General features: G+C 40.5%; 1 protein-coding gene across 3 annotated transcripts in view; it reads left to right on the plus strand.

Moving 5' to 3' along the window:
• The window catches only part of PLEKHB2 (pleckstrin homology domain containing B2), a 47,454-nt gene that overhangs the window by 6,800 nt on the left and 15,248 nt on the right, over nucleotides 1-25,406 (plus strand). For 2 of the 3 annotated variants that reach the window (XM_039217643.1, XM_039217642.1), the window contains exons 2-6: nucleotides 6,450-6,494; nucleotides 10,638-10,790; nucleotides 12,245-12,347; nucleotides 17,572-17,611; nucleotides 19,475-19,564. In XM_039217643.1, coding sequence (XP_039073574.1) covers nucleotides 6,458-6,494; nucleotides 10,638-10,790; nucleotides 12,245-12,347; nucleotides 17,572-17,611; nucleotides 19,475-19,564 — 423 coding nt within the window. In that variant the 5' untranslated portion in view covers nucleotides 6,450-6,457. Of the gene's footprint in view, nucleotides 1-6,449; nucleotides 6,495-10,637; nucleotides 10,791-12,244; nucleotides 12,348-17,571; nucleotides 17,612-19,474; nucleotides 19,565-25,406 lie in introns of those variants that run through there. The other variant, XM_039217644.1, reaches the window with a different exon arrangement.

Genomic DNA, 25,406 nt, shown 5'->3' on the forward strand with positions numbered 1-25,406 from the left:
GGAGAGAGAGAGAGAGAGACAGCGTGAGCAGGGGAGGGTCAGAGAGAGAGGGAGTCACAGACTGAAACAGGCTCCAGGCTCCGAGCTGGCAGTCAGCACAGAGCCCGACGCGGGGCTCGAACCCACGAACCGCGAGATCATGACCCAAGCGAAAGTCGGACGCTTAACCGACTAAGCCACCCAGGCGCCCCCATGCACAGATTCTGATACAGGGCTCCGTCCCACAACTCTGGGATCATGACCTGAGCCAAAATCATGAGTGACTGAGCTACCCAAGTGCCCAGTATCTTTGCTTTTTGACAGTATGCACATCTTGAGGTTTCCTGTCCCTAAATTGTAACCAGCTCATTTTCAAGGAGCACTGATTCCTTTTAGAGAAGACCATATCAGAGATAAAAATCTGGACATGGGATGCATGTGAGATTGTTCCACATAATGACTAAAGATAGACAGGATGATACCAGATAAGAAGCTACTTGAGTCCACAGAAGAATTACCCTTTTCAAAAAGTCATGAGTTTCTGTTGCTAGTTCCAGGTTAAGTTTCTTTTGACCTTGTTATAATAATTTAGTTTTCTCTTTCCCTAATGGTTTTGAATTATTTTGGTTTTAAATTATTATTTACTTAGGCAAACCAAAGGTATGTTTATGATGTCCCTTTGGTGTAGAAGTTTTTCTTTCCTTTTGAATTTTTACTCAAATGGCCTGAAACTGATTCCCAGGTTAGCTGATCAGTTTCCTGCTGTTGACATACCTTGAGTGCCAGATACCTGTAAAGTAAAACTGAGCCTCACACCAAGGAAACACCAAAGAGAGCATGAGTGATTCAGATATTGACCCATACAGTTGGTAAATAATCGGAAAGAAAACTCTAGGTTTTTAAGGTTTTATTTGGAACCATCTTTTTGACTCTTTATCTTCATGGGTGCTGGTGTTGTTAGTTTTATAGGTATGTAAAATTATTGGACTGAGTTTCTTAAAAGACCTTTGAGTAAATGGAGATTGATTTTTTTTTTATTTTTTTTTAATGTTTTTTTATTTATTTCTAGGAGAGAGAGAGAGACAGCGTGAGCAGGGGAGGGTCAGAGAGAGAGGGAGTCACAGACTGAAACAGGCTCCAGGCTCTGAGCTGGCAGTCAGCACAGAGCCCGACGCGCGGCTCGAACCCACGAACCGTGAGATCATGACCTAAGCGAAAGTCGGACGCTTAACCGACTAAGCCACCCAGGCGCCCCCCAGGAAACATCTTTCTATTGCTCCACATTTTTACACAATCACTAGCTGATGAAGTACCATCAAACTTGTAGGACAACTTTCCAGTTTGTATAAAAACTTTCCAGGTTTTATAATAATCATATTGTGACTTGGTAGCTGCCAATACCTGTCAGTAATTTTTGGCCTATTCCCAGGTATTTTCTTTTTCACGTGAAATACACACTGAGAATTATGTTCTGATGGTAGGACACTTTTCTTGTAATTACCCAGGATTTGACATGAATGAATACGGTTTGATGTTCTTGGGTAATAACACAGCTGTTTGAGATGTAATGCTGTCTATAACATTGCATCACCCATTTTTTTTAATTTATAAGTTTGACCTGTTGCTTGTGCTGTGGTATAAGCTACATGAAAACAGCGACTTGGCTTGGTCACTGCTGTGTCCTTAGTGTTATGTCTGGGAACATATTAACACTCAGAATATGTGTTGGATGAAAATATGATGGTTTGGAAGTAAATGATTGTTTTAGGCTCCAAGTTTTAGGAAACCAGTTCAACCCAGTTTAAATAATAAATTTTCATTTTGCTTAACAGCCTTAGGATTAGAGTGGTTTCCCTGTCAGTGACTCAGTAGAGTTAGCACCACAGTCAGCTGCCCTCAGGCTAGTCCCCTCTAGTCAGCAGTGAGCAGCAGGCACCTGCACATCCACTGGGGGGAAAGCGGAGACATTGCCTTTCTGATTCTCGTTCACCTGGGACTGTATGAGCATCTGAATATGTGGGGGGGTGGGGGTGGGATGGGGAAAAATGAAAAACTTCTCTCTTGGTGAGGACAGCATGAGTTGGCAATAATTGCAAGGACATTAAAGAACCTTTACAGTAGGAGATTTTGGAGATGCTGAAGTATAGGATGAACCAAGCTTGTGGGGCTCTTTTTGCAAAGGTTAGGAGAGGGGAGAATTTAGCCATACTTAGATGTTGGAAAAATTAAAGGTAGGGAGACTACTTTGTTCTTTTCAGGTGCCCACTTAGGCTTTTGCTCTGTTTTGCTAATAACCCTTAAAGAGAATACCTAAAAATGCTAAAGTAGAAAACCAAAGTGGCCCATAATCTCAGCCTCCAAATAAAATCTTTTTTTTTAATTAAAAAAAGTTTTTTAAGTTATCTTAATGCCCAGTATGAGGCTGAAACTCATGACCCGAGATCAAGAGTTGCACACTCTACCAACTGAGCCAACCAGGCTCTAAAATCTGTTGATTAAATAAAAAGGATAGAAGTGATTGGGTGGTTCAGTTGATTGAAAGTCCCACCTTTGATCTTGTTAGTTAGTTCAAGCCCTGCATTGGGCTGCATGCTGGGTGTAGATCCTACTTAAAAAAAAAAAAAAAAAAGGGTGGATATAATGCATGCAGATTGTTAAATAATTTAAATATTACAATAAGGTGTAAAAGGACTGACTAGTCACTTTTCTGATGCATATGCAGCCTTGCCTCACTCCTCTCTTCAGATACACGTCCTTAACAGTTTCTTTGATTCCTTCCACAAAATAATTACGCAAGTATCAGCACATACTGTTCTACCTCCTTTTAAACATCTGCAGTTGAGTTCAGGCCCCACGTCGGGCTATGTACTGACAGCTCAGAGCCTGGCACCTGCTTCAGATTCTGTCTCTCTCTCTTTCTCTCTCTCTCTGCTCCTCCCTCACTCATGCTCTGTCCCTGTCTCACATTAAAGAAAATTAGAAACATTAAACATTAAAGAAAATTAGAAAAGAAATCTGTGTAATGATCTGTCACATGTCTGGAGGGCAGGTACCCTTTGAGTGGTCTTCTGATGTGGGGCAGTTTGATTGGAGCTAGTGTTTGCAGTATAAGCAATATTACCACATATAAACAGATGTGTTGGTGAACCTCTGCACATGTATCAATGAGATATAATCCTAGTAATGGTGAAATCGCTGGGTCAGAGTTTATGAACATTTTTTGATAGCTGTTGTCAAATGCCAGAGGCTGCCTCCAGCAGGTCCAGGGGTCCCTGAAGGATGGATGGTGTTGGCAAGAGAGAGAGTGAGAGAGCTCCGAGATTCTTTCTGATCACCAGGCAGGCATCTCTGTCCTGTAGTTTTTTGGTGTCTTTATTTAAGGGCCCAAAGACAACATGAGATCAGAAAAAGGAATTTTTACAATGGAAAGCTCTTTGTAATAAGATACTTTGAAAAGTGTACAAGAACAGGTTTTTCAGAATTATTCTTGCAGAATTACTCCAATCATAGTGAGGTTGAGTAAACCTTACAACTAAGGAAATAACAGGATGCTCTTATTGAAAAACAGGATGACATACATATTTGTTTTAAGTTAATAACGCTAGCATTAGGACATAGGTTATGTGTATAGATGGGCTAGGAGTCATTTTGTCTGGCTCACAAGAGGACGAATGTTTTTGAGCTGGTAAATAAGTTCTTTGTGAGAACCTTTTTGACTTGATACTGAATGCATAAACACCATGGAGGCCCTAAATGTGTCAGTCTCTGTTTTTGGGTTCTGTTTTAGCTACTCTTACCTATTCTCATCCCAGCCACCAGTGTAAGGCAGGTGTTTGTGGAAAGTAGGCCTTAGGGAAGGGACTGCCATACATCACCAGGTAGAAAAGGTATTAACTTAAGTTCTGCCCTTATCTGTTCCTTAACTCTAAATTAGGCTCTTTGTCTCGGGGCCAGACTCAATTGTAACTCCTGTGTTCTTAACCCCCTTTATTATCTAAGTCTTGGATCTACAAGGCCCATAGGAAGAACCTTTTGATAATCATCCGAAGTGCTTTCATCTAAAATCTCATTTGAAGAGGGAGGAATATGCTTTTTCTTATGAGGTATCTGTGTGCGGAATATCGGTCTGATTTGGAATATTGTGAGGCCTGGTCAATACTCACAGGCTCATTTCCAACATTAGCCAGTAGTAGCAGAAGGAGATACCAGTTTTCATTTCTCATGGCAGGAACTGTGCAAACATTGCCATTTCCTTGCTGTGACTGCCATCCAGAGAGGCCAATGCGGCTCCCAGCAGTCAAAGTTTCTTCCCAGAAGTTTGCAATGTTTTTTGTTCCTGCCATCATGCTTACTCCTTTCTGGATGTAATGGTTTTTTTCATTTGTGCCCATCTGATAGGTAATATTGTTAACTTGTGTTTTGAATTTTGTCTCTTGAATTTAGAGACAAATTGAATGTCTTACAAATTTATTGCCCATTTGTTTGTTTTTTTGTGAATTGCCTGATGATTATCATTTGTTATGTATGAGTTTTATACGCAAAGGAAAGTAGCTCGTTGCTGCCATATAATTCTAAATGTTTTTTTTCTTTTTTCCTTTTTTAAAGTTTATTTAGAGAGAGGGGGGTGAGGGAGACAGATAGGACGGGGCGGGGGGGGAGCGGCAGAGAGCCCAATTTGGAGCTCGAACTCGTGAACCATGAGATCATGACCTGAGCCAAAGTCAGATACAACCAACTGAGCCACCCAGGCGCTAAGTGTTTTTTCTTAATCTTGTAACTTCTTGACTTTTTTTTAAATGTCATCCAGATTTTTATTTTTATGGAGTTAAATTTATCACACCTCTTCTTGATTTCTGGTGTTTTGCTTTGATCAGGCCACTCTGCCTGTTTACACCAGTTCACATCTGACTGGGCCCTATGAAGTCGATAGGGCACACCATGTTAAAGCTAAGGCAGCAGACCCCAGAGCCCCAGGACACTGGGCATGTTAGGAGAAGCCACAGGTCCTTGACAGAACTAACTCTTAGTGTTCCTGGGGCTGCTTTATGTCTCTTGAGGGCCATTAGGTTTTGTAAGGTGTGCAAGAATGTTGAGGCTAAACCCTAGAGTGGAAGGTGGGGGGAAGGGTTATATTGGCCCCCCTGAGTAGGTATTAGGTAATTGCTAGGTGGCCAGTTAGGTAAAATGGCTTTGGTCCCTTCCTCAGCTAACATAGAAAGGGATGAGAATGGAGAGTTAGAGCAGATGGCTGTGATTTTGAGATATAATAAGAAATACGTGAACTTCTAAAATCTTGGAACTTCCTGGGGCTCCTGGGTGGCTCAGTCTGTTAAGCATCTGACTTCAGCTTAGGTCTTGGGTTCAAGCTCTGTGTCAGACTCTGCAATGAAAGCTCAGATCCTAGAGCCTGTTTCAGATTCTGTGCTTCCCTCTCTTTCTTTCTTGTGCATGCGCTCTCTCTCTCTCTCTCTCAAAAATAAATAAACTTAAAAAAAACAACCTTAGAATTTCCTGAGATAGAGGCGCTAGGAGTGTCTTGTGATTCGTAAGTGCCTTTCATAAGTGCCATATCTAAGTTTATGCTAATGAGGTGACCCTTGGTGGGCCCCCAGGTAACTTCCAGGATGGGGCTGGTTGCTGAGGATCACCCTTGTGATTGTAATCACAAGCTTAGAACTTCCAGGGGCACTTGAGTGACTCAGTCGGTTAAGCATCCAACTCTTGATTTCTGCTCAGGTCATGATCTCATGGTGCAGAGCCTGCTTGGGATTATCTCCCTCTCTCTGCCCCTCCCTTACTTTCATACTCTTTTTCTCTCTCTCAAAATAAATAAACTTAAAAAAAAAGAAGCAGCTTAGAACTTTCAGTCCCATCCCTGGACCTGCAGGGATGGGGAGAAGCTGGGTATTAAGTTCAGTCACCAGTGGCCAGTGATGTAATCAGTCATGTCTACCTAATGGAACTTCCCTTAAAACTCCTAAATGCCAGGATTCCAAGAGCTTCTGGGTTAATGATTGCATAGAGGTGCTGAGAGGGGGTGGTATGCCTAGAGAATCTACCATCTTGTTTTTCTTGAGTTTTATCCTTTATAATGAACAGGCAGTGGTAAGTACAATGCTTTCCTGAGTTCTGTGAACCATTCTGGCAAATTATCAAATTTGAGGAGAGGTTGTAAGACATCCCAGTTTGTAGGTCAGAAATACTGGAGGCTCAGGACTTGTGTCTAAAGTGGGAGCACTCTTGTAGAACTGAGCCCTGAACCTGTGGGGTCAGATGCTAACTCCAGGTCGGAGGTGAATCGGGTTGAATCAGTAGACATCCAGTTGGTGTCCAGAGATTTGGAGAGTTGGTTATTAATGTTGGAAAGACCCCACACATTTGTACTCAAAAGTGTTGTAAGCGAAAAACAGGTTATGTGGGCCATTCTCTTTTCAGGGTGTAATTTTTGAACCTCGCTGTTTCTTTTATAGGTGGAAAGATGGCGTTTGTGAAGAGTGGATGGTTGCTGCGACAGAGTAAGTACAGGATGTGAGCCCCTTGGTCTGGGTTGAGTGTTGCCCTCAGGTACATGTTTATTTCTGTTGCTGAAAGAGATCGCATTTAAAAACAAATTAGGGGCACGTGGGTGGCTCAGGCCGTTGAGCATCTGATTGGCTCAGGTCATGATCTCACAGTTCCTGAGTTTGAGCCCTGTATTGTGCTCTGTGCTGACAGCTCAGAACCTGGAGCCTGCTTCACATTCTGTGTCTCCCTGTCTGACCGCTCTTATTCTCTCTTTCTCTCAAAAACAGAAAACAAACAAATAGTGAAGTCATATTAATGTTGCTCTGGATGTCCTCTTGGAAATTTTAGAGCTCTGTGAACTGTGTTTCTGCTCACACAGTTCTTTCTTGGTTGCTGCCTTGACAGAAACCAGAGAATTGTGGTAATCTCTGCTGTTTTCTCCTTTTCTTACTAGCATGGTGTATTCATGGCTGACCTGAGGCCCTGCTTGAATCTAACCAAGCTGAGCTGATATGTTAGCATGGGGGTACTACTCTTTTTGTGGGAAATACCTGTCTTATCTGGGGATTGAACAGTGGCTAGGATTCTGAAATACTGGAGACTTTAATTGTAGGGAAGAAGATTAGACCTGAGGGAATGAGTTTATTTAGAGCAAATATTTTGGATTTCCAAAAGGACTCTGCAGAAGAGACTCAATTCTTTATGGAGTTGAATTCACATTCTTAGACCCATATGTGTGTGTGATGATCTTTCATATAATGTTTATTTCTGAGACTGCCTCCAGAAGTAGGATTCATGGTATGTTCTGGAGCAGGAAGAACTGTCTCTGTTTATTAAGGAAAGAGTTAACAGATTATTCTCCTGTTCTTCTAGAAAGAGCAGAGTTAAGGGAAAAATGACTAGTACATCATTTAGTACTCTAGCAAAAATACTGAGCTGTGGTTTACACTTTTGATTGTTCAGATGCAAATTTCTATGTGGGGGACACCTAAAATGGAGACTGTGAAGAATGGACTGCATACCTTAGATAGTTTATAAAAATCATTATTTGTGAAGCTGGTTTGTGACTCTTTATAAAGGTTTTACATATATTATATGTAATTACCCCAGCAGCTCTTCTACAGAAGAAATTGAATTTCAGTGATATTTGGTAACACTAACAGGGTAGCAAACCTGTATTCAGATGCAGGAGTGTTATCATTTCAACACTGACACACTTTCTACCAGGAGAGAAGTTCAGCTTATTTGTCCTGTCACTAGTTCTGCATTCCCAGACCTGGAGCTGAACCAGGTGTCCCTCAAGGTCTCTGGCCATCCTGTATTCTAAGAATAGATCAAGCCATTACAATGTTGGCTTTAAAAAGAAAGTTCTGGCATATTGGAGCCTAGCCCCAGTCTTTGTGTAAGTTTTCTTGTCTTGGATTCTGTGATCCTGTCCTTCCCTAAATTGTCAGGGGATGTAGAGAACCGTGCTCAGACCTTGAGGATATATGTGTCTTCCTTCCCTGGCCCTTTGGATGTCCTGGTTTTCTGCAGAAAACCTGCCTCTGGTTTTCTCCTTAGGCTTTACTGCGCCCCTGACTGAGGGCAGACTGTCTCCACCATGACTCAGTGTAAATGTTCTGTCAGTATAAGTGAAAAGGGACCATTTTGACAGTTGGGTTTTGCTCCCTGCTCCCACTCCATCAATGCCTAGCATGATGATGTACACAAAATAGAGGGCTTTTAAATAAGTTGTACAGACTTTTCCAGTGTCCTGGTCCATGGCAGTCTCAAAATCTGTATATTCAGAAGATTACTACATTTCCCTATCTGCTAATGTGTGGGTTGATTTTCCTTCTTTGCAAAAGCAGAACTATCACAATAAAATAAAATGAAGTGAAATGCATTATATCCACTGTGTAACAGAGAATGGTTACATGTTTGCTAAGTGGTCTTCCGGAATCTCTTTCTTGCTGTTGCCACACAGACCCTTAGGACATTAGGGCTCTGGAGGACAGCTGAATTTGGGAATCTGCAGTCCGGGCTTTGGTGGCGGGTAAAATATTTGGGTAGAACTCTCTCATCTAGTGATTCCACCTATCTTGTTTGGGTGGCTTTCTCTGGTAGTTTCTGTATAGCTCAGGGGCTGCCAGTCGGATGCTGATGTCACTAGTTATCAGTTTGGGCCAGTGCTGTGGATGCCCCTCTCAGCAAGGAGGGTGCCTGACGGTGGAAAGTTTGGAAGGCAGACGTGTTGCCTATTTGCTTAACACTGGTGGTGGCCATGGGAGCATAAGGAGAGGCACACAGAATGGGATTTGTGCATGATGGCCAGGAATGGAGGAAGAGAGTGAGGAAGGGATAGGAGTGAGTTGGCCTTTTAGTTTTCCCTTCTGGCTGACATGGGTACTTGAGTTTTATGAAGTTGAGTGCCTAGCCCAAGATTACAAATGACAGGATGAATTCCTTAAGCTGATGGGGACGTGTGAGGTAGTGGAGACAGAAGCACAGAGGATGGGGGTCAGTGTCCTGGGTGGGTGCACCCGGTGTCTGAGCAACCCTCCCACACCCATGGACTTTAAGGGAAGGTGAGTGTTAGAGAGGAGTATATGTGAAAGCCCTTGGAGAAAAAGAAAAAAACATTTTTCCCAAAGTGGAAGGCATTATTATCTGTACTTATTATCTGAGACTTCACAGTCCAGTGTTTTCTGATAAGGCTAGCAAAGTTAAATAGTGGAAAGTTCAGATATACTACATGAAAAATTAAATATTAGGTGTTTCATTAGTCAAAAGGAAGGATTCTGTTATTTTATTAAAACAATTTTTAAATGTTTTATTTATTTCTGAGAGAGAGAGAGAGAGACAGCATGAGCAGGGGAGGGTCAGAGAGAGAGGGAGACACAGAATCTGAAACAGGCTCCAGGCTCTGAGCTAGCTGTCAGCACAGAGCCCGATGCAGGGCTCGAACCCATGAACTGTGAGATCATGACCTGAGCCAAAGTCAGACGCTTAACCGACAGCCACCCAGACACCCCACAAAAAAAATTTTTTTAATGTTTATTTACTTTTGAGAGAAAAAGAAAGAGGCACAAGTGGGGGAGGGGCAAAGAGAGAGGGAGAAACAATCTGAAGCAGGCTCTAGGCTCTGAGCTGTCAGCACAGAGCCTGATATGGGGCTTGAACTCATGGACCATGAGATCATGACCTGAGCTAGTTAGATGCTTACCTGACTGAGGCACTCAGGTACCGCCAGAAACTTTTTTTAAATACAGTTGACACAATTAGTTTCAGGTATATAACTCTGTCATGCTATGCTGTGCTCACATCTGTCCCCATACGTCACTATTATAGTGTCACTGACTCTCCTTCTTGTGCTGTGCTTTTTATTCCACTGACTGGCACATTTGATAATGTATATATGTGTGTATGTGTATATATGTATACCATATGAGTGGAATCATATGGTATTTGTCTTTCTCAGTCTGATTTATTTCACTTAACATAATACCTTATAGGTCCATCCACGTCATTGCGAATGGTGCAGTCTCTTTTTTTATGATGGTAATATTTATGACTGTGTATATAAACATCACATCTTCCTTATCTGTCTGTTGACGGACACTTCACAACTTACATTGCTTCCATGTCTTGGCTGTTGTGAATAATTCTGTGGTAAACATAGAGGTGTGTGTATCTTTTTGAATGAGTGTCTTTGTTTTGTTTTGTTTGGGTAAATACCTAGTAGAATTATTGGAGTATACTGTCTTTTAGTTTTGGGGGGAACCTCAATACCTTTTTCCGTAGTGACTGTGCCAATATGCATTCCCACCAACAGCATACGAGGGTTCCTTTTTCTCTATATTTTCACCAATGCTTCTTACCAAAATCAAGGTTTTATTGAACTTTTTTTTTTTTTTTTTTTGAAAATTTAGGTCTATTAAGTTAGCAGCATTCTTAGTATCTTTAGCGTAAGCTGCATGTAGTCCTGGTACAGTATGGGTGTTTGTGCCATTGGAGTCCACTTTCGTCTCTCTTTTGATGTAGTGTTCTGGGCATTTGTATGCAGGTTACTTATGGGACCAGAGGAAAGTTTCCTTTGTTTCTGTTACCTGTGAGTTAGAGGATAAAGTCCTTGCAACTTTTCAGCTCAAAGCAAATCTCATTTTTTTCAGGTACTATTTTGAAGCGTTGGAAGAAGAATTGGTTTGACCTGTGGTCAGATGGTCACCTGATCTATTATGATGACCAGACTCGGCAGAGTGTTGAGGATAAGGTCCACATGCCAGTGGACTGCATCAACATCCGCATGGGGCACGAGTGTCGGGGTAAGTGAGTCTGTTGTGGCAGCTTCTGTCCTCTACCTTTCACCATTCTTGGTGGGAGTTGAATCCTTTTTCTTCTCATTTTGCTTTCATTAGTAGACCAAAGAAGGGTTTCACCTGGGAGGTAACCACCGTGGGTACCTAGATTGTTGGATTGTGAATCATATGATTGGGGCAGATTGAATTTCCTCATCTGAATTAAACCCAGCAGTTCACATTCCTTGCTGTCTCATGGAGAAGGTGGTGGAAACAGCCAGAGTTCTGGGATCCCCAGAAAGGATGGAACCATGCTAGGCAGTATAGATTTTGTGACTCAGAAACGGGAATCTTATTGATCAGTCATCAGTTACTTAAAAATCCATGATAGCTTGGTTTCTTGGAGTTATCCCTTATATTCATTTTAAAGGAATAGATTTTTAATAAGTATAGACTTAGATTTTTAATTTTTAGAGAGACAGCACAAGTGGAGAAGGAATAGAAAGAGAGGGAGGCAGAGAATCCCAAGCAGGCTCCACACTGTCAGCACAGAGCCTCATGTGGGGCTTGAACTCACAAACCATGAGATCATGACCAGAGCTGAAACCAAGAGTTGGATGCTTTAACTGACTAAGCCACCCAGGTGCCCCTCTATTTCTAATTAATGACATATATAGACTTCCCTGTTAATTAGCTCTGTTTCTGTTTGGAATAAAGAGTCTGTGCTAGTGAACAGTGATGTTTGAAACCTCTTGCTCTTACATAAGACCTTTTGATGTTAGGTTGTGAAACAGTCATGTCCATGGGCCAGCTGTTGAAATCTGTACCTAAACCAAGCTCAAATATCATAGACCTTATTTCTTTGTACACAGTGATACTTTAAAAATAAGATTTTTCACTTTTATTTATTTACTTATTAAAAACAATTTTTTTTTGTTTTATTTATTTCTGAGAGAGAGACAGCATGAGCAGGGGAGGGTCAGAGAGAGGGGGAGACACAGAATCTGAAGACAGGCTCCAGGCTCTGAGCTAGCTGTCAGCACAGAGCCTGATGCAGGGCTCAAACCCATGAACCATGAGATCATGACATGAGCTGAAGTCAGACGCTTAACCAACTGAGCCACCCAGGCGCCCCTGATTTTCACTTTTAAAGCAGTGATCCGGTTTAGTGTTTTCTGTGAACAAAAGCAGTAAGTCTTCTGTTACCTGATGCTTCGTAACACTTTTCATTTTGTGGGGTTTATTTTTGTAATATCTGGGCTCTTCTATATATCTCCGTATGTGGATTGCCTTTTAGAAGAGACCTAAGTTTGATTGGAACAGAGTTGTGACTCATGTGCTTGATTCTGTGGAGCAGGACAAAGATGTTTTATAATTGGAATGTTCTTAAGTACTGGTCTTTTGCTTATCTGAGCTGTTATGTAAGAATAAATCCTTAAAAACTTATATAAATATTTCTTTATTCTACTTATTTTTTATAGATATTCAGCCTCCAGATGGGAAGCCAAAAGACTGTATGCTGCAGATTGTTTGCCGAGATGGGAAAACTATCAGTCTTTGTGCAGAAAGTACAGATGATTGTTTGTAAGTTTGGGGTTTTTTAATGTTATTAATTTAAAAAGGGTTGTGTTTTATTTCTAGTTACCTGGGAGGTAAAAGCATGAGAATGGAGTTTTCCTTCAGGCATCAGAATAAGTGACTAATAGGATGTATGAAAGAAATGTAACAGGCCTTCTTCCATCTCCAATAACTCTGCCTAGTTTCTGCCTCTCCAGAGCTGTTCAGGGGAGATCCCATTATAGTGGGAATGACAGGAGGTATTAGCATGTAGTCATTTTGCACTCTGTTTTCATCTGTAGATGCACATTGAGTAATGGGCATAATTGAATGGGTTCTTAAATCTTGTTCTTTTTATGTAAATGTCTTTTTAAAAAGTGCCGACATCTGTATTATGTAGTCTTTTTCTTCCTTTGATGATTCTTGTTCCATCTGCCTTCTCTGAAGAAGGGATATGAGATTTGGGGTGAAGAATTTTTTTTTCTGGCCCCTCTGTATCACTCCCGTGAGGTAATGCTGGACATTGTGGGAGTTCGCTAACAGATTACTGTAATATTCATATTAAAACATTCATATGTAGGTGACGTTTTCATATAATTCAGAGCAGTTTGTTAAGTGTCTGCTCTACATTTCACATTATATGTTCATCTTCAATATAAACATTTATTCCACGCTAAACTCTGGAGTTTATTTTAAGTCCTGTCTGTAGCTGCGTTTTTACACTCTTATTTATAGCCCCACATTGGGCTCTGCACTGACAGTATGGAGCTTGCCTCGGATTCTCTCTCTACCTTTCTCTGCCCCTCCTCCACTTATATGCATGTGCTCTCTTTCAAAATAAAGAAAGAAACTTTAAAAAAATTAAAAAGAGAAAGAGGGTTAGTGAGGTTAATGAATTTCCTGTATCACTTTTTTTAATGCTCCTATAGTAAATTATCCTGAGGTTAGTGGCTTCAAACAGTATAGATTTATGATTACGTTTCTAGAGGTCAAGAGTCCAGCCAGTGTTGGTAGGGCTGTGATCCCTTCCAGAGGCTCTAGGGGGCGATCTCTTTCCTTGCCTTTTCCAGCTTCTAGAGGCTTCCTGGTTTCTTAGCTTCTGGGCTGAGCCCCTCTCTTGTGCTCTTCTCTTTGGTACTTTGCAGCTGGGGAAGGTTATATGCTTTTAAGGACTGAATGAATAGTTTGGGCCAACCGGATGATCCAGGGTCATCTCCCCATCACAATGTCCTTCACTTTAATTATGCCTATAGAGTCCTTTGCCCTGTGAAGTAACATTCACAGGTTTTTGGGGATTAGGATGTGGACATGATTCTGCTCACCACACTTCCCAAGATTTTAGAGCTAGTGGACTAGACTCAGGATTTGAACCTTCATCTCCAGAGGCTGTTGTTCTTAGCTGCAGTGCTCTACTGTTCGCTGAGGTGTCACATGGAATGTTCTAAAAGAACGTAGTGGAAAAAATACCTGGAATTAGCAGTAATTAAACCAGTGATGTTTATGATCTCAATAAATGTGAATTGGTTAAATTCCCCATAAAAAGAGTAAGATCTGAGATTGAGTAAAGAATACAGAGTCTGTATAGTCTATTAACAAAAAACATACTTGAAATGAGAATGGTAAAGAAGTAAAGAATAGGAGAATGTTAGTTTGCTGTGGCAGCCATGAACTGTTTCTTAAAACAAGAAACGTATTCCCTCACAGCTCTGGAACCTGAGAATCTGAGCTCAGCATGTTAGCAGAGCCATGCTGCCTCAGACTCCTCAGTAGAACTCTTCTTGTCCCTTCTAGTTTGGGCTGTGGCTGGTAATTCTTAGCATTCCTTAGCTTGCCGCTGCGTCAGTCCAGTCTCTGCCTTCTGCTTCTGAGATTCCACACATGAGTAAAATAATATGGTACTTGTCTTTCTCTCACTGGCTTATTTTGCTTAACATTATACTCTCATTAACGTTAAATACACACACACACACATACACCACATGTTCTTTATCCATTTATTGATAGACACTTGGGCTGTTTGGCTGCTGTAAATAATGCTGCAGTAAACATAAGGGTACATGTATCTTTTCATATTCTTGGGGTATATTACTCAATAGTGTGATTACGGGAATATAAGGTAGTTCCATTTTGATTTTTTTTTTTAAGAATTAAAAAAATTGTTTATTTTTAGAGAGTGTGAGTGGTGGAGGGGCAGAAAGAGAGTGGGACAGAGAATCAGAAGTGAACTCTTTGCTTACAGCAGAGAGCCCAATGTGAGGCTCAAACTCATGAACTGTGAGATCATGACCTGAGCCGAAAATCAAGAGTTAAATGCTCAGTCGACTGAGCCACCCTGGTGCCCCTCCGTTTTGAATTTTTTGAGGAACTTCCATACTGTTCTCTACAGTGGCTGCATTAGTTTGCCTTCTCACCTACAAGGGTTCCTTCTCCACATCTTTGCCAATACTTATTGTTTCTTGTGTTGTTGATTTTAGCCATTCTGACAGGTGTGATGTGATACCTCATTGTGGTTTTGATTTGCATTTCCCTGATGATGAGTGATGTTGAGCATCTTTTCATGTGTGTTTTGGCCACCTGGATGTCTTTGGAGAAATGTCTGTTCATGTCTTCTGCCCATTTAAAAAAACTTTTTTAACGTTTATTCATTTTTGAGAGAGAGACAGAGTGTAAGCGGGGGAGGGACAAGAGAGAGAGGGAGACACAGAACCTGAAGCAGGCTCCAGGCTCTGAGCTGTCAGCACAGATCCTGATGCAGGGCTCGAATCCATGGACTGAGATCATGACTTGAGCTGAAGTCAGACGCCTAACTGCCCCTCTTCTGCCCATTGTTTAATTGTACTGTTCTTTTTAGGTGTTGAGTTTGCCAAATTCTTCATAGGTTTTGTATACTAACCCTTCATTGGGTATACCATTTGCAAATATCTTCTCTCATTCAGTAGGTATCTTTTAGTTTTGTTGGTTGCTTCCTTTGCTGTGGGGAAGCTTTTTATTTGAATGACATCTCAGTAGTTAATTTTTGCTTTTGTTTCCCTTGCCTTGAGTCCTGTCAAGAAAGAAATCGCCTTGGCCAGTGTCAGAGAAATTACTGCCTGTGTTCTGTTCTAGAATTTTTATAGTTTCAGTTCTCACATTTAGGTCCTTAACCCACTTTAAGTTTATTTTTGTGTATGGTGTAGAAAAATGGTCCAGTATCAAGAAAAAGCTCTTTAACATCAGTCTTGGCAGTGGTTTTTTGAATATGACCCCAAAAGTGCAAGTGGCAAAGGCAAAAGCAGACATACAGGACTATGTCAAACAATAAAACTTCTTTTTAAAAAATATTTATTTTATTTGGTTTTTAAATTTCTTTAAGTTCGTTTATTTATTTTGAGAGAGAGAGAGAGAGAGAGAATCCCAAGCAGGCTCCACACTGTCATCGTAGAGCCCGACTTGGGGCCTGATCCCATAAACTGTGAGAGCATGGCCTGAGCCCAAATCAAGAGTCAGATGCTTAACCAACTGAGCCCCCCAGGTGCCCCAAATTATAAAGCTTCTGGGCAGCAAAAGAAACCATCAGAAAAATGAAAGGCATCCTATGGAATGGGAGAAATTATTTGTAGACCATCCACATGATAAGGGCTTAGTATTAAAAATATATAAGAATTTGTACAACTTCATAGCAAAAAACCACAATCTTATTTAAAAATGGGCAAAGGACTTGAATACTTTCCCAAAGATATGCATATGGCCATCAGTATGGGAAAGGATGCTCAATGTGACTAATCACCAGAGAAAGGCAAAACAAAATCATAATGAGATTACCTCACATCTTTCAGAATGGCTGTTGTCAAAAAGACAAAAAAGTAAATGTTATGAGGATGTAGAGATAAGGGAGTTCTGTGCGTTGTTGGCAGGAATGTAAATTGTTACGTGTAAGCCACTGTGGATACATTATGGAGGTTCCTCTAAAAGTAGAACTGTCATATGATCCACCAAGTCCATTCTCGGTATATATTGAAGGAAGTGAAGTCGTTATCTTAAAGAGATTTATGCACCCTCGAGTTCACTGTAACCGTATTCATAGTACCTAAGACATGAAACAACCTAAGCAGTTGTTGATGGATGAATAGATCAGAAAAGTGTGACACACACACACACACACTGAGTATTATTCTATTAAGGAAAAAAAAATCCTGCCTCTTGGAACAACATGGAGGGACCTTGAAGGCATTGTGCTAAGTGAAATAAGTCACACAGAGAAAGACAATTATTATTCTATGTATCTCTCACTTGTAGAATCTAAAAAAGCCAAATTCCTAGAAAAAGATAGTAGAATGAATGGTGGTCAGGGGAAATGGGGAGATATTGGTCAGAGTGTACAAACTTCCAGCTTTATGATGAGTAAGTTCTGGGCATCCAGTTATATAGTGTTGTGATTATAATTAGCAAGTACTTGGGGCGCCTGGGTGTCTCAGTTGGTTGAGTGTCCGGCTTCGGCTCAGGTCATGATCTCACCATTCGTGGGTTCAAACTCTGCGTCGGGCTGTGTGCTGGCAGCTCAGAGCCTGGAGCCTGCTTCGGATTCTGTGTCTCCCTCTCTCTCTGACTCTCCTCTCCTCACCCTGGCTCTCTCTCTCAAAAATAAAAACATTAAAAAAAATAATTAGCAAGTACTTTATTATCTGCTTGAACAAGTTAAGAGAGTAGATTTAAGTATTATCAGAAAAAATAAAAAAGTAATAATGTGAGGGATGAACCCATGAGTCATACTGTGGTAATCGTTTTGCAATATATATCATCAAATTATCACATTGCATACCATAAACTTACATGTTATATATCAGTTTCTCAAGCTGGCAAAAAAATACTAGGACTGTTTTTAATCACAAAAAATTGCTGATAATCTAAATCTCTTATCATGGAACATTATGTGTCCATTTAAAAAAATGCAGTAGATCTGTGTGTGTGACATTAACTGGCAAAGCAAGTTGATAGTTAAACTGGGTGCATTGTTTTATACTTCCTAAAGAGTAAAGCAAACACTGTATAGTAATATTATGCTTAAATATTATGTAGTATAGGTACCACAGATGCATATTTTTTACATATTTTGTATTGTGCGTATCAAATGATTTGATTGAGTGGGTCTTGGACTGAAGCCCTTTTCTTGAAACAAGCTTTTTCAAAAATTTTGATGCTGACACAGGTTTGAGAATCCTTGAGGTAGATGTTGGATTGCCTAAAGTAAAGCATCCCTTTTTCTTTTTTCCAGGGCCTGGAAATTTACACTCCAGGATTCCAGGACAAACACAGTAAGTTGCTAAGGGTGATCACCTGTAGCACCTTGTCTTGCTGTAACAAACAGAGGAAGGGGATTAGGTCTCCCATCCAAGTACTAACCAGGCCCGACCCTGCTTAGCTTCCGAGATCAGATGAGATTGGGCGCGTTCAGGGTGGTATGGCCGTACATGAAAGGGGATTAGGAAAGAGAAATGGGGGCGGGTTTCCTGACCGTCCAGCCATGGCTGAGCCTGCATAGCAGGCAGGGCACCTTTTGCTGACATGAGAGTAAGTAGATTTTGCCAAGCCTTTTAAGGCAGGAGGATCCCTCCAAATATAGGCGACACTGGTTCTAGCATTATCTTCCAGAAGTATCTGTATCTCAGAAAGTTTTGCAGCACTCTGAATTCTGCTGTGGTTTACAGAGAAGGCTAAAAAAGGGCCAGAGTCCGTGCATGGCACCCCAGCCTTGTGAATCAAGTGTTTTTGGGGACTTGTACTTGACTCTAGTTCTGCTTTTGACCTTAGGAAGTCACTGAGACAGTAAGCCCCATTTGTAGGGACTCATAATGCTATTTTTGTGTCTGTCAGAGAATCAAGGCAGCTTCCTCTGTGGCAAACATTATTTTTCAGATAGGATTTTATTTTTCCCTTTATCTCTTTAGGAGGAAAAGAAAAAGGTGGATTTTAGAATAATTTGTACAGGTGGGAAAAGAAAGCAAAAAAGGGTTAATATCGAAATGTCATTGTTTCTTACTCCTGTTAGCCCAAGACTCCCTCCAAGTCTACTTTGCCACTCCAGTTAGCTTTTCCTTCACAAAAATCTTCTTGGCTGAAATTAGTATTAATGATTCACATTGTTGGGGCTGAGATCCCAAGATGATTCTTTGCATAGATTCATTATTATTATTTTTCTGAGTTTATTATTTTTTTATTCTGAAAGAGAGCACACGCATGCGCTTGTGGGGGCCGGGGGGAGGGGGGAGCAGAGAGAGAGGGAGAGAATCCCAAGCAGACTCTGCGCACTGTCAGCGTGGGGTCAGATGCCGGGCTCAAACCCAGGAGAACCATGAGATCATGACCTGAGCCGAAATCAAGAGTCAGATGCCTAGCGGACTGAGCCACCCATGTGCTCCTGGAATTTGTTTTTAAAAAAGTACATAGATTTTTCTTTTCCACTGGGAAGTAGTTTAATGAAGGAATTTTTTAATGCAAAAAGCAGACTCTGTGGAACCATCCCTGCTGCATTTCAGACTGTAGGGTTTATATTTAACAGAAGGGTTGTTGAGAGTGGTAGCACGTCTTTGAAAAGGCCTGGATAATGGTAGACCCTGGCCTCCTTGGGCAGTGAGAACTCTATTCCTGCTTTCTGCAGATGGTGAGGAGGGCGGCCTCCTCCAATTTCAGAGGATAAGAGACTACAGGATTAAGAGGGGGTTCTGTGGGGTGCATGGGTGGCTCAGTTGGTTAAGCATCCGACTTTGGCTCAGGTCATGATCTCACCGTTCATGGGTTCAAGCCCCACGTTGGGCTCTGTGCTGACAGCTAGCTCAGCCTGGAGCCTGCTTCAGATTCTGTATCTCCCTCTCTCTCTGACCTACCCCTGCTCACACTGTCTGTCTGTCTGTCTGTCTGTCTGTCTCTCTCTCTCTCTCAGAAATAAATAAATAAATAAATAAATAAATAAATAAATAAGGTATGTTAACCTTTAAAAAAAAAGAGGGGGTTCTGGGGAGAACTCTTGTTCACTGCTTTTCAGAGAGCTGTCATATTTGCTGTTCTAATTTTTAAACTTTGGCTAAATAGAAAGGATATGTGTATGTATAGAATCCTAAGGGCCTCTTTGTGGTTGCTTTGTGACAGCCCTCCCTCTTTCATTCTCTCTCCTCTCCTAGGCTTACGTTGGCTCAGAAGTCCTGTATGATGAGACAGCTGTGGCTGCTTCTCCTCCTCCTTACACAGCCTATGCCGCACCGACCCCTGAGGTAGGGAGCAAATCTTAGGATTTTGGAATCCAAGTGAAGGGAGGTTGGGGTCTCTGAGCTACTCTCCTTTTTAAGAAACAAAACCAAAAAAACCCTTGAGCAGCCAGTATCAGAGAAATTAGAAATGCGCTCAACACTTTTCTGTAAACTTTTTAAAAGATTATTATCATTGTTTTATTTTATAAAATAAAGCCACTGCTTTATAATCTTCATGTTCACATTTTGTTTTTAAGATAGGCCTAAGAACAATTCATGGTTTGTTTTTTTAATTTTTCTTAATGTTTATTTTTTAGAAAGAGACAGTGTGGGCAAGGAAGGAGCAGAGAGAGGAAGAGAGAGACAATCCCAGGCAGGCTCCACATTGCCTGTACAGAACCCAACCAGAGTGGGGCATGATCTCATGAACTGTGAGATGGTGACCTGAGCCGAAATCAAGAGTTAGATGCCTAACCTACTCAGGGGTGCCTGGGTGGCTCAGTCAGTTTAGCATCCGACTTTGGCTTAGGTCATGATCTCACCATTTGTGGGTTCGAGCCCTACATCGAGCTCTGTGCTGACAGCTAGCTCAGAGCCTGGAGCCTGTTTCAGATTCTGTGTCTCCCTCTCTCTCTGACCCTCCCCTGCTTGCTCGCTCTCTCTCTCTCTCTCTCTCTCTCTCTCTCAGAAAAAGAAAAAATAAAAATAAAAATAAATTTTAGATGCTTAACAGACTCAGCCACCCAAGAGCTCTACATTTTTTTACTTTGGGAAAAAAAAAAACTTAAAAAAAATCACATACCAAAAACCTTAGGGGTACCTCCAAGTTAGGTGTGCTAAAGGTACACTGCTACACATAGAAGTCTCTGTTGTGGGAGGTACTTCTGTTTTGTTTTCCTTTTTTAACTTTTAATTTTGAAATAATTATAGATTTATAGGAAGTTCCAAAAAATAACATGGAAAGATCTCATGTCCTCCTCATCCAGTTCCCCAGTTGTTACATGTTGTATAAAATCAAAACCTGGAATTTGAAATTGGCAAAATGTTTATGTTTGGTTTTATGTCATTTTATCATAGGTGTAGATTTGTGTAACCAGCCCTTCAGTCAAGATACAAAACTGTTGAGGGCCACCTGGGTGGCTTAGTCGATTAAGCGTCCGACTTTCACTTAGGTCATGATCTTGCGGTTCGTGGGTTCGAGCCCCGCGTCGGCCTCTGTGCTGACTGCCAGCTCGGAGCCTGGAGCCTGTTTCGGAGTCTGTGTCTCCCTCTCTCTCTCTGACCCTCCCCTACTCATGCTGTCTCTCTCTCTCTCTCTCTCTCTCTCTCTCCCCTAGAAATAAAAATACTAAAAAAAAAAAAAAAAAAAAAAAAAAAAAAAAAAAAAAAAAAGATACAAAACTGTTGATAAAATCTTGCCACTACACCCTTATGTATAGTTATACCCTCTTTCCCCTTCCTAACTCCTGTCAAACACTGATTTGTTCTCTGTCTATATAATTTTGTCATTTCCACAATGTTATATAAATCGAATCATACAGCATGTGATCTTTTTGAGTTTGATGCTTTTCACTTAGCACAGTGCCCTTGAGACCCACCCAAATTACCTTTTTTATTAACATTTCATTTTATTTTATTTATTTAAAAAAATTTTTTTTAATGTTTAATTTTGAGAGAGAGAGGAGACCGAGTGTGAGTGAAGGAGGGGCAGAGAAAGAGTGAGACAGAATCCGAAGCAGGCTCCAGGCTCTGAGCTGTCAGCACAGAGCCCAACATGCGTCTCGAACCTGCAAACCGTGAGATCATGACCTGAGCCAAAGTCGGATGCTCAATCCACTGAGCCACCCAGGCGCCCCAACCCATCCAGAGTATTGCATGTGTATCCCAGCATTTACCTGTTGGGGTTGTTTCAAAGTTTTGGCTATAACCTATAAATCTTACGGTGAATACTCCTCATGTACAGCTTTTAAAAAAAAATTATTTTAATGTTTATTTTTATTTTTGAGGGAGAGAGAGAGCGCATGAGCAAGCAGGAGAGGGTCAGAGAGGGGAGACACAGAATCCGAAGCAGGCCCCAGGTTCTGAGCTGTCAGCACAGAGCCGGATATGGGGCTTAAACTCACAAACTCTGAAACCATGACCTTGGCCAAAGTCAGAAACTTAACCAACTGACCCACCCAGGTGCCCCTATACAGCTTTTTATAAAGCTGTACATAAAGTTTTAAAGAGCTAAGAAACTACTTTCCAGAATAACTCTACCATTTTTCTTACATGAATTATCAGTTTCTCTGCATCTTCCCCAGCATTAAGTGGTATCACCATTTTTTAATTTTAGCTGTTTCTTACAGGTATGTAGTGATGTTTCATTCTAATCTTAATTTGCATTTCCCTAATAGCTAGTGATCTTAATAGCTAATAGCATCTTTTTATTTGCTATTATATATCCTGTTCAGTAAAATATCATTTCATGTCTTTTGCTTGTTTTCTAATTGTATTATTATTATTTTTTTAACATTGAGTTTTGAGAGTTCTTTGAGTTTATAGGAACGCTTTGTCAGATAACGTGGTCTGTAGCATGTGTTTTTATCCTCTTAACAGTGCCTTTCATGGAGTTTTAATTTGCATGTGGTCTAGTTTACCAGTTTCTATGCTATGTTTTTAAAGTTTCATAGTTCCAGGACTTACAGATGGGTGTTTTCCATTGTGAGTTAATTTTTTATAAGGTGTTAGAGTTGGGTTTATTGTTGTGAATATGAATGTTTACTTGTTCCACTACAGTTTGATGAAAAGTCCTTTCTGGAATTGCTTTTGTATCTCTGAAAATTTTCACTTGGCTGTATTTGTGTGTGTCTGTTTCTGGGTTCTCTGTTTTGTTCCATTGATCTGTGTGTTTTTCTTCCTCTGATGCCATACTGACTTGATTACTGTAGTTGTATGTCTTAAAATTGGATCAGCTGGTCCCCCACTTTATTCTTCCTTTTCAGATTTCCCTTAACTATTCTGGTTCTGTTTCCTTTCCAGATGATGTGTCTACATCTACAACAAAATCTTCTTGGTAGATTTTGAAAGAATTTGTTTTAAACCTGTGTATCAGGTTTTTGGGGGAGAATTGACATACTTATTGTGTTTAGTTTTTCAGTCAGTGAACATGGACTGTCTATTTAGATCCCCTTTGATTTTTTTCACCAGCATTTTGTAGTTTCAGTATGAAAATCTTGGGCATGTTTTGTTAGATTTATGCTTTAAGTTTTTTGTTTTTTTTTTGGATTGTTGTCTATAGTATTATATTTTAAATTTCAATTTCCCCAAGTTCATTGATTTTTGTTTGTTGATCTTGTAGCTTGTGAACTTACTAAAGTAGCTCACTTATTGGTTCTAGAAGTATGTTTTGTACATTCTCTGGGATATTCTATGCAGACAGCCATGTCCTCTACAAATAGGGAACATTTTCTTTCTTTCCAGTCTGTGTGCCTTCTATTTCCTTGCCCTGGTTGAACTTCTAATGTTATGTTGAATAGCATTGGTAAGATCAGTCCTCCTTGTCTTGTTCCTGATTTTAAGGGGAATGCATGCAGTTTTTCTATGTTACATGTGATGTTAGCTATAGTTTTTGAAGATGTTCAATAACAAGTTGAGAAAGTTCCTTTTCTAGTTTTCTGAGAGTTTCATCATGAATAGGTGTTGAATTTTGTCAAATACTTTTTCTGCATCAGTTGGCATGGTCATGTGATTTTTTTTTTTAACCTGCTAACATGATGGATTATACTGATTGATTTTCAAATATTGAACCAGCCTTGTGTCCCTGTAATAAACCTCACTTTGTTGGTTGTATAATTCTTTTATTGCTGAATTCCGTTTGCTAATGTAGTTATAAATTTTTGCATCTCTATTCATGAAGGATGTTGGCCTGTAGTTTTTTTTGTACTCTTGTTTGGTATTAAGTCATACTGGCTTTACAGAATGAATTTTAGGAAGTATTCCTTGCTTTTCTGTTTTCTAGAAGAGATTATATAGAATTTGTGTTCATTCTTTTTCTAATTTATTTTTTTAAGTTTTTAAATGTTTTTATTTTTATTAAAAAAATTTTTTTTAATGTTTTATTTATTTCTGAAAGAGAGAGAGAGACAGCGTGAGCAGGAGAGGGTCAGAGGGAGAGGAAGACAGAATCTGAAGCAGGCTCCAGGCTCTGAGCTAGCTGTCAGCACAGAGCCTGATGCGGGGCTTGAACCCATGAACCATAAGATCATGACCTGAGCCAAAGTCAGACGCTCAACCGACTGAGCCACCCAGCGCCCCTAAATGTTTGTTTATTTTTGAGACAGAAACAGAGTGTCAGCAAGGGAGGGGCAGAGAGAGAGGGAGACAGAATCTGAAGCAGGCTCCAGGCTGTGAGCACTCAGCTCAGAGCCCAATGCTGGGCTCAAACTCACCAACTATGAAATCATGACCTGAGTTGAAGTCAGATGCTCAACTGACTGAGCCACCCAGGCGCCCCATATTAATTCTTTTTTAAAATATTTGGTAGAAATTTCCAGTGAAACAGTCTGGGCCTGAAGATTTTGGGGGTGGGGTATTTTTAATTACAAATTTTATTTTTTTTAATGTTTGTTTATTTTTGAGAGAGAGAGACAGATTGTGGGTGGGGGAGGTGCAGAGAGAATGAGAGGGAGACACAGAATCTGAAGCAGGCTCCAGGCTGTGGAGCCTCAGACTCACAGACCTAGAGATCATGACCTGAGCCGAAGTCGGATGCTTAGTTGACTGAGCCACCCAGGTGCCCCCAAATTCTATTTTTTTAAATAGGCTTTTCATTTTCTATTTCATATTGAGTGGGTTGTAGTAATTTGTACTTTTTGAGTAATTGGTCCTTTTCATATAAGTTGTCTAATTTACATTTGCACATGTGTCATTTGGTCCATAGGTGTTTATATTTTCTTGGTGGATTAACTATTATCGTAATGTTGTGTCCCTTTCTGTTTCTGGTAATTTTCTCTAGTCTGATGTCTGATATTAATATAGTCACTTCTTGCTTTTCATTATTTGCATGGTATCTCTTCCCATCTTTTTTTTTTTTTCAATCTACATATATCATTACATTTGGAGTGAGTTTCTCATAGACAACATATACATGGGTCATCTCTTTCTGACATCTCACAAATCTCAATTTTGTAATTAGTATATTTAGACCATTTACATTTAATATAATATTTGATATATTAGGTTTAAGTATGCCATTTTGTTTTTTTGTTTCCCTTTGGTTCTGTTTTTTTTTTTTTTTTGATTTCTCTATTTTTTTACTTAAGCTTTTTGTGAGTTATTTGAACATGTTTTATAATTGTGTTTTGAGAGGTGCTTGGGTGGCTCAGTTGGTTAAGCATCCAGCTACGGCTCAGGTCATGATCTCACGGTTCTTGAGTTCATGCTCTGCATTGGGCTCTATGCTGACAACTCAGAGCCTGGAGCCTACTTCAGATTCTGTCTCCCTCTCTTTCTGCCCCTGCTCGTGCTGGTCTGTCTCTCTCAAATAAACATTAAAATAATTTTTTTTAAGTTGCATTTTGGGGCGCCTGGGTGGCTCAGTCAGTTAAGCGTCCGACTTCGGCTCAAGTCATAATCTCATGGTTTGTGAGTTCGAGCCCTGCATTGGGCTCTGTGCTGACAGCTCAGAGCCTGGAGCCTGCTTCAGATTCTTTATCTCCCTCTCTCTCTGACCCTGCCCTGCTCACGTTGTCTCTCTCTATTGGATTAAAAAAGATATGAGAATTAAAAATAAGAAGAAGAAGAAGAAGAAAAGAATTTTAAAAACTGCATTTTGATTTATCTGTAATGTTTCTCCTCAGAAACCATGTAGGTAGCCTTGCTACTT

The sequence above is a fragment of the Hyaena hyaena genome, unplaced genomic scaffold, assembly GCF_003009895.1.
Source record: "Hyaena hyaena isolate Hyena2069 unplaced genomic scaffold, ASM300989v1 scaffold_713, whole genome shotgun sequence".
NCBI classification, from domain to species: Eukaryota; Metazoa; Chordata; class Mammalia; order Carnivora; family Hyaenidae; genus Hyaena; species Hyaena hyaena.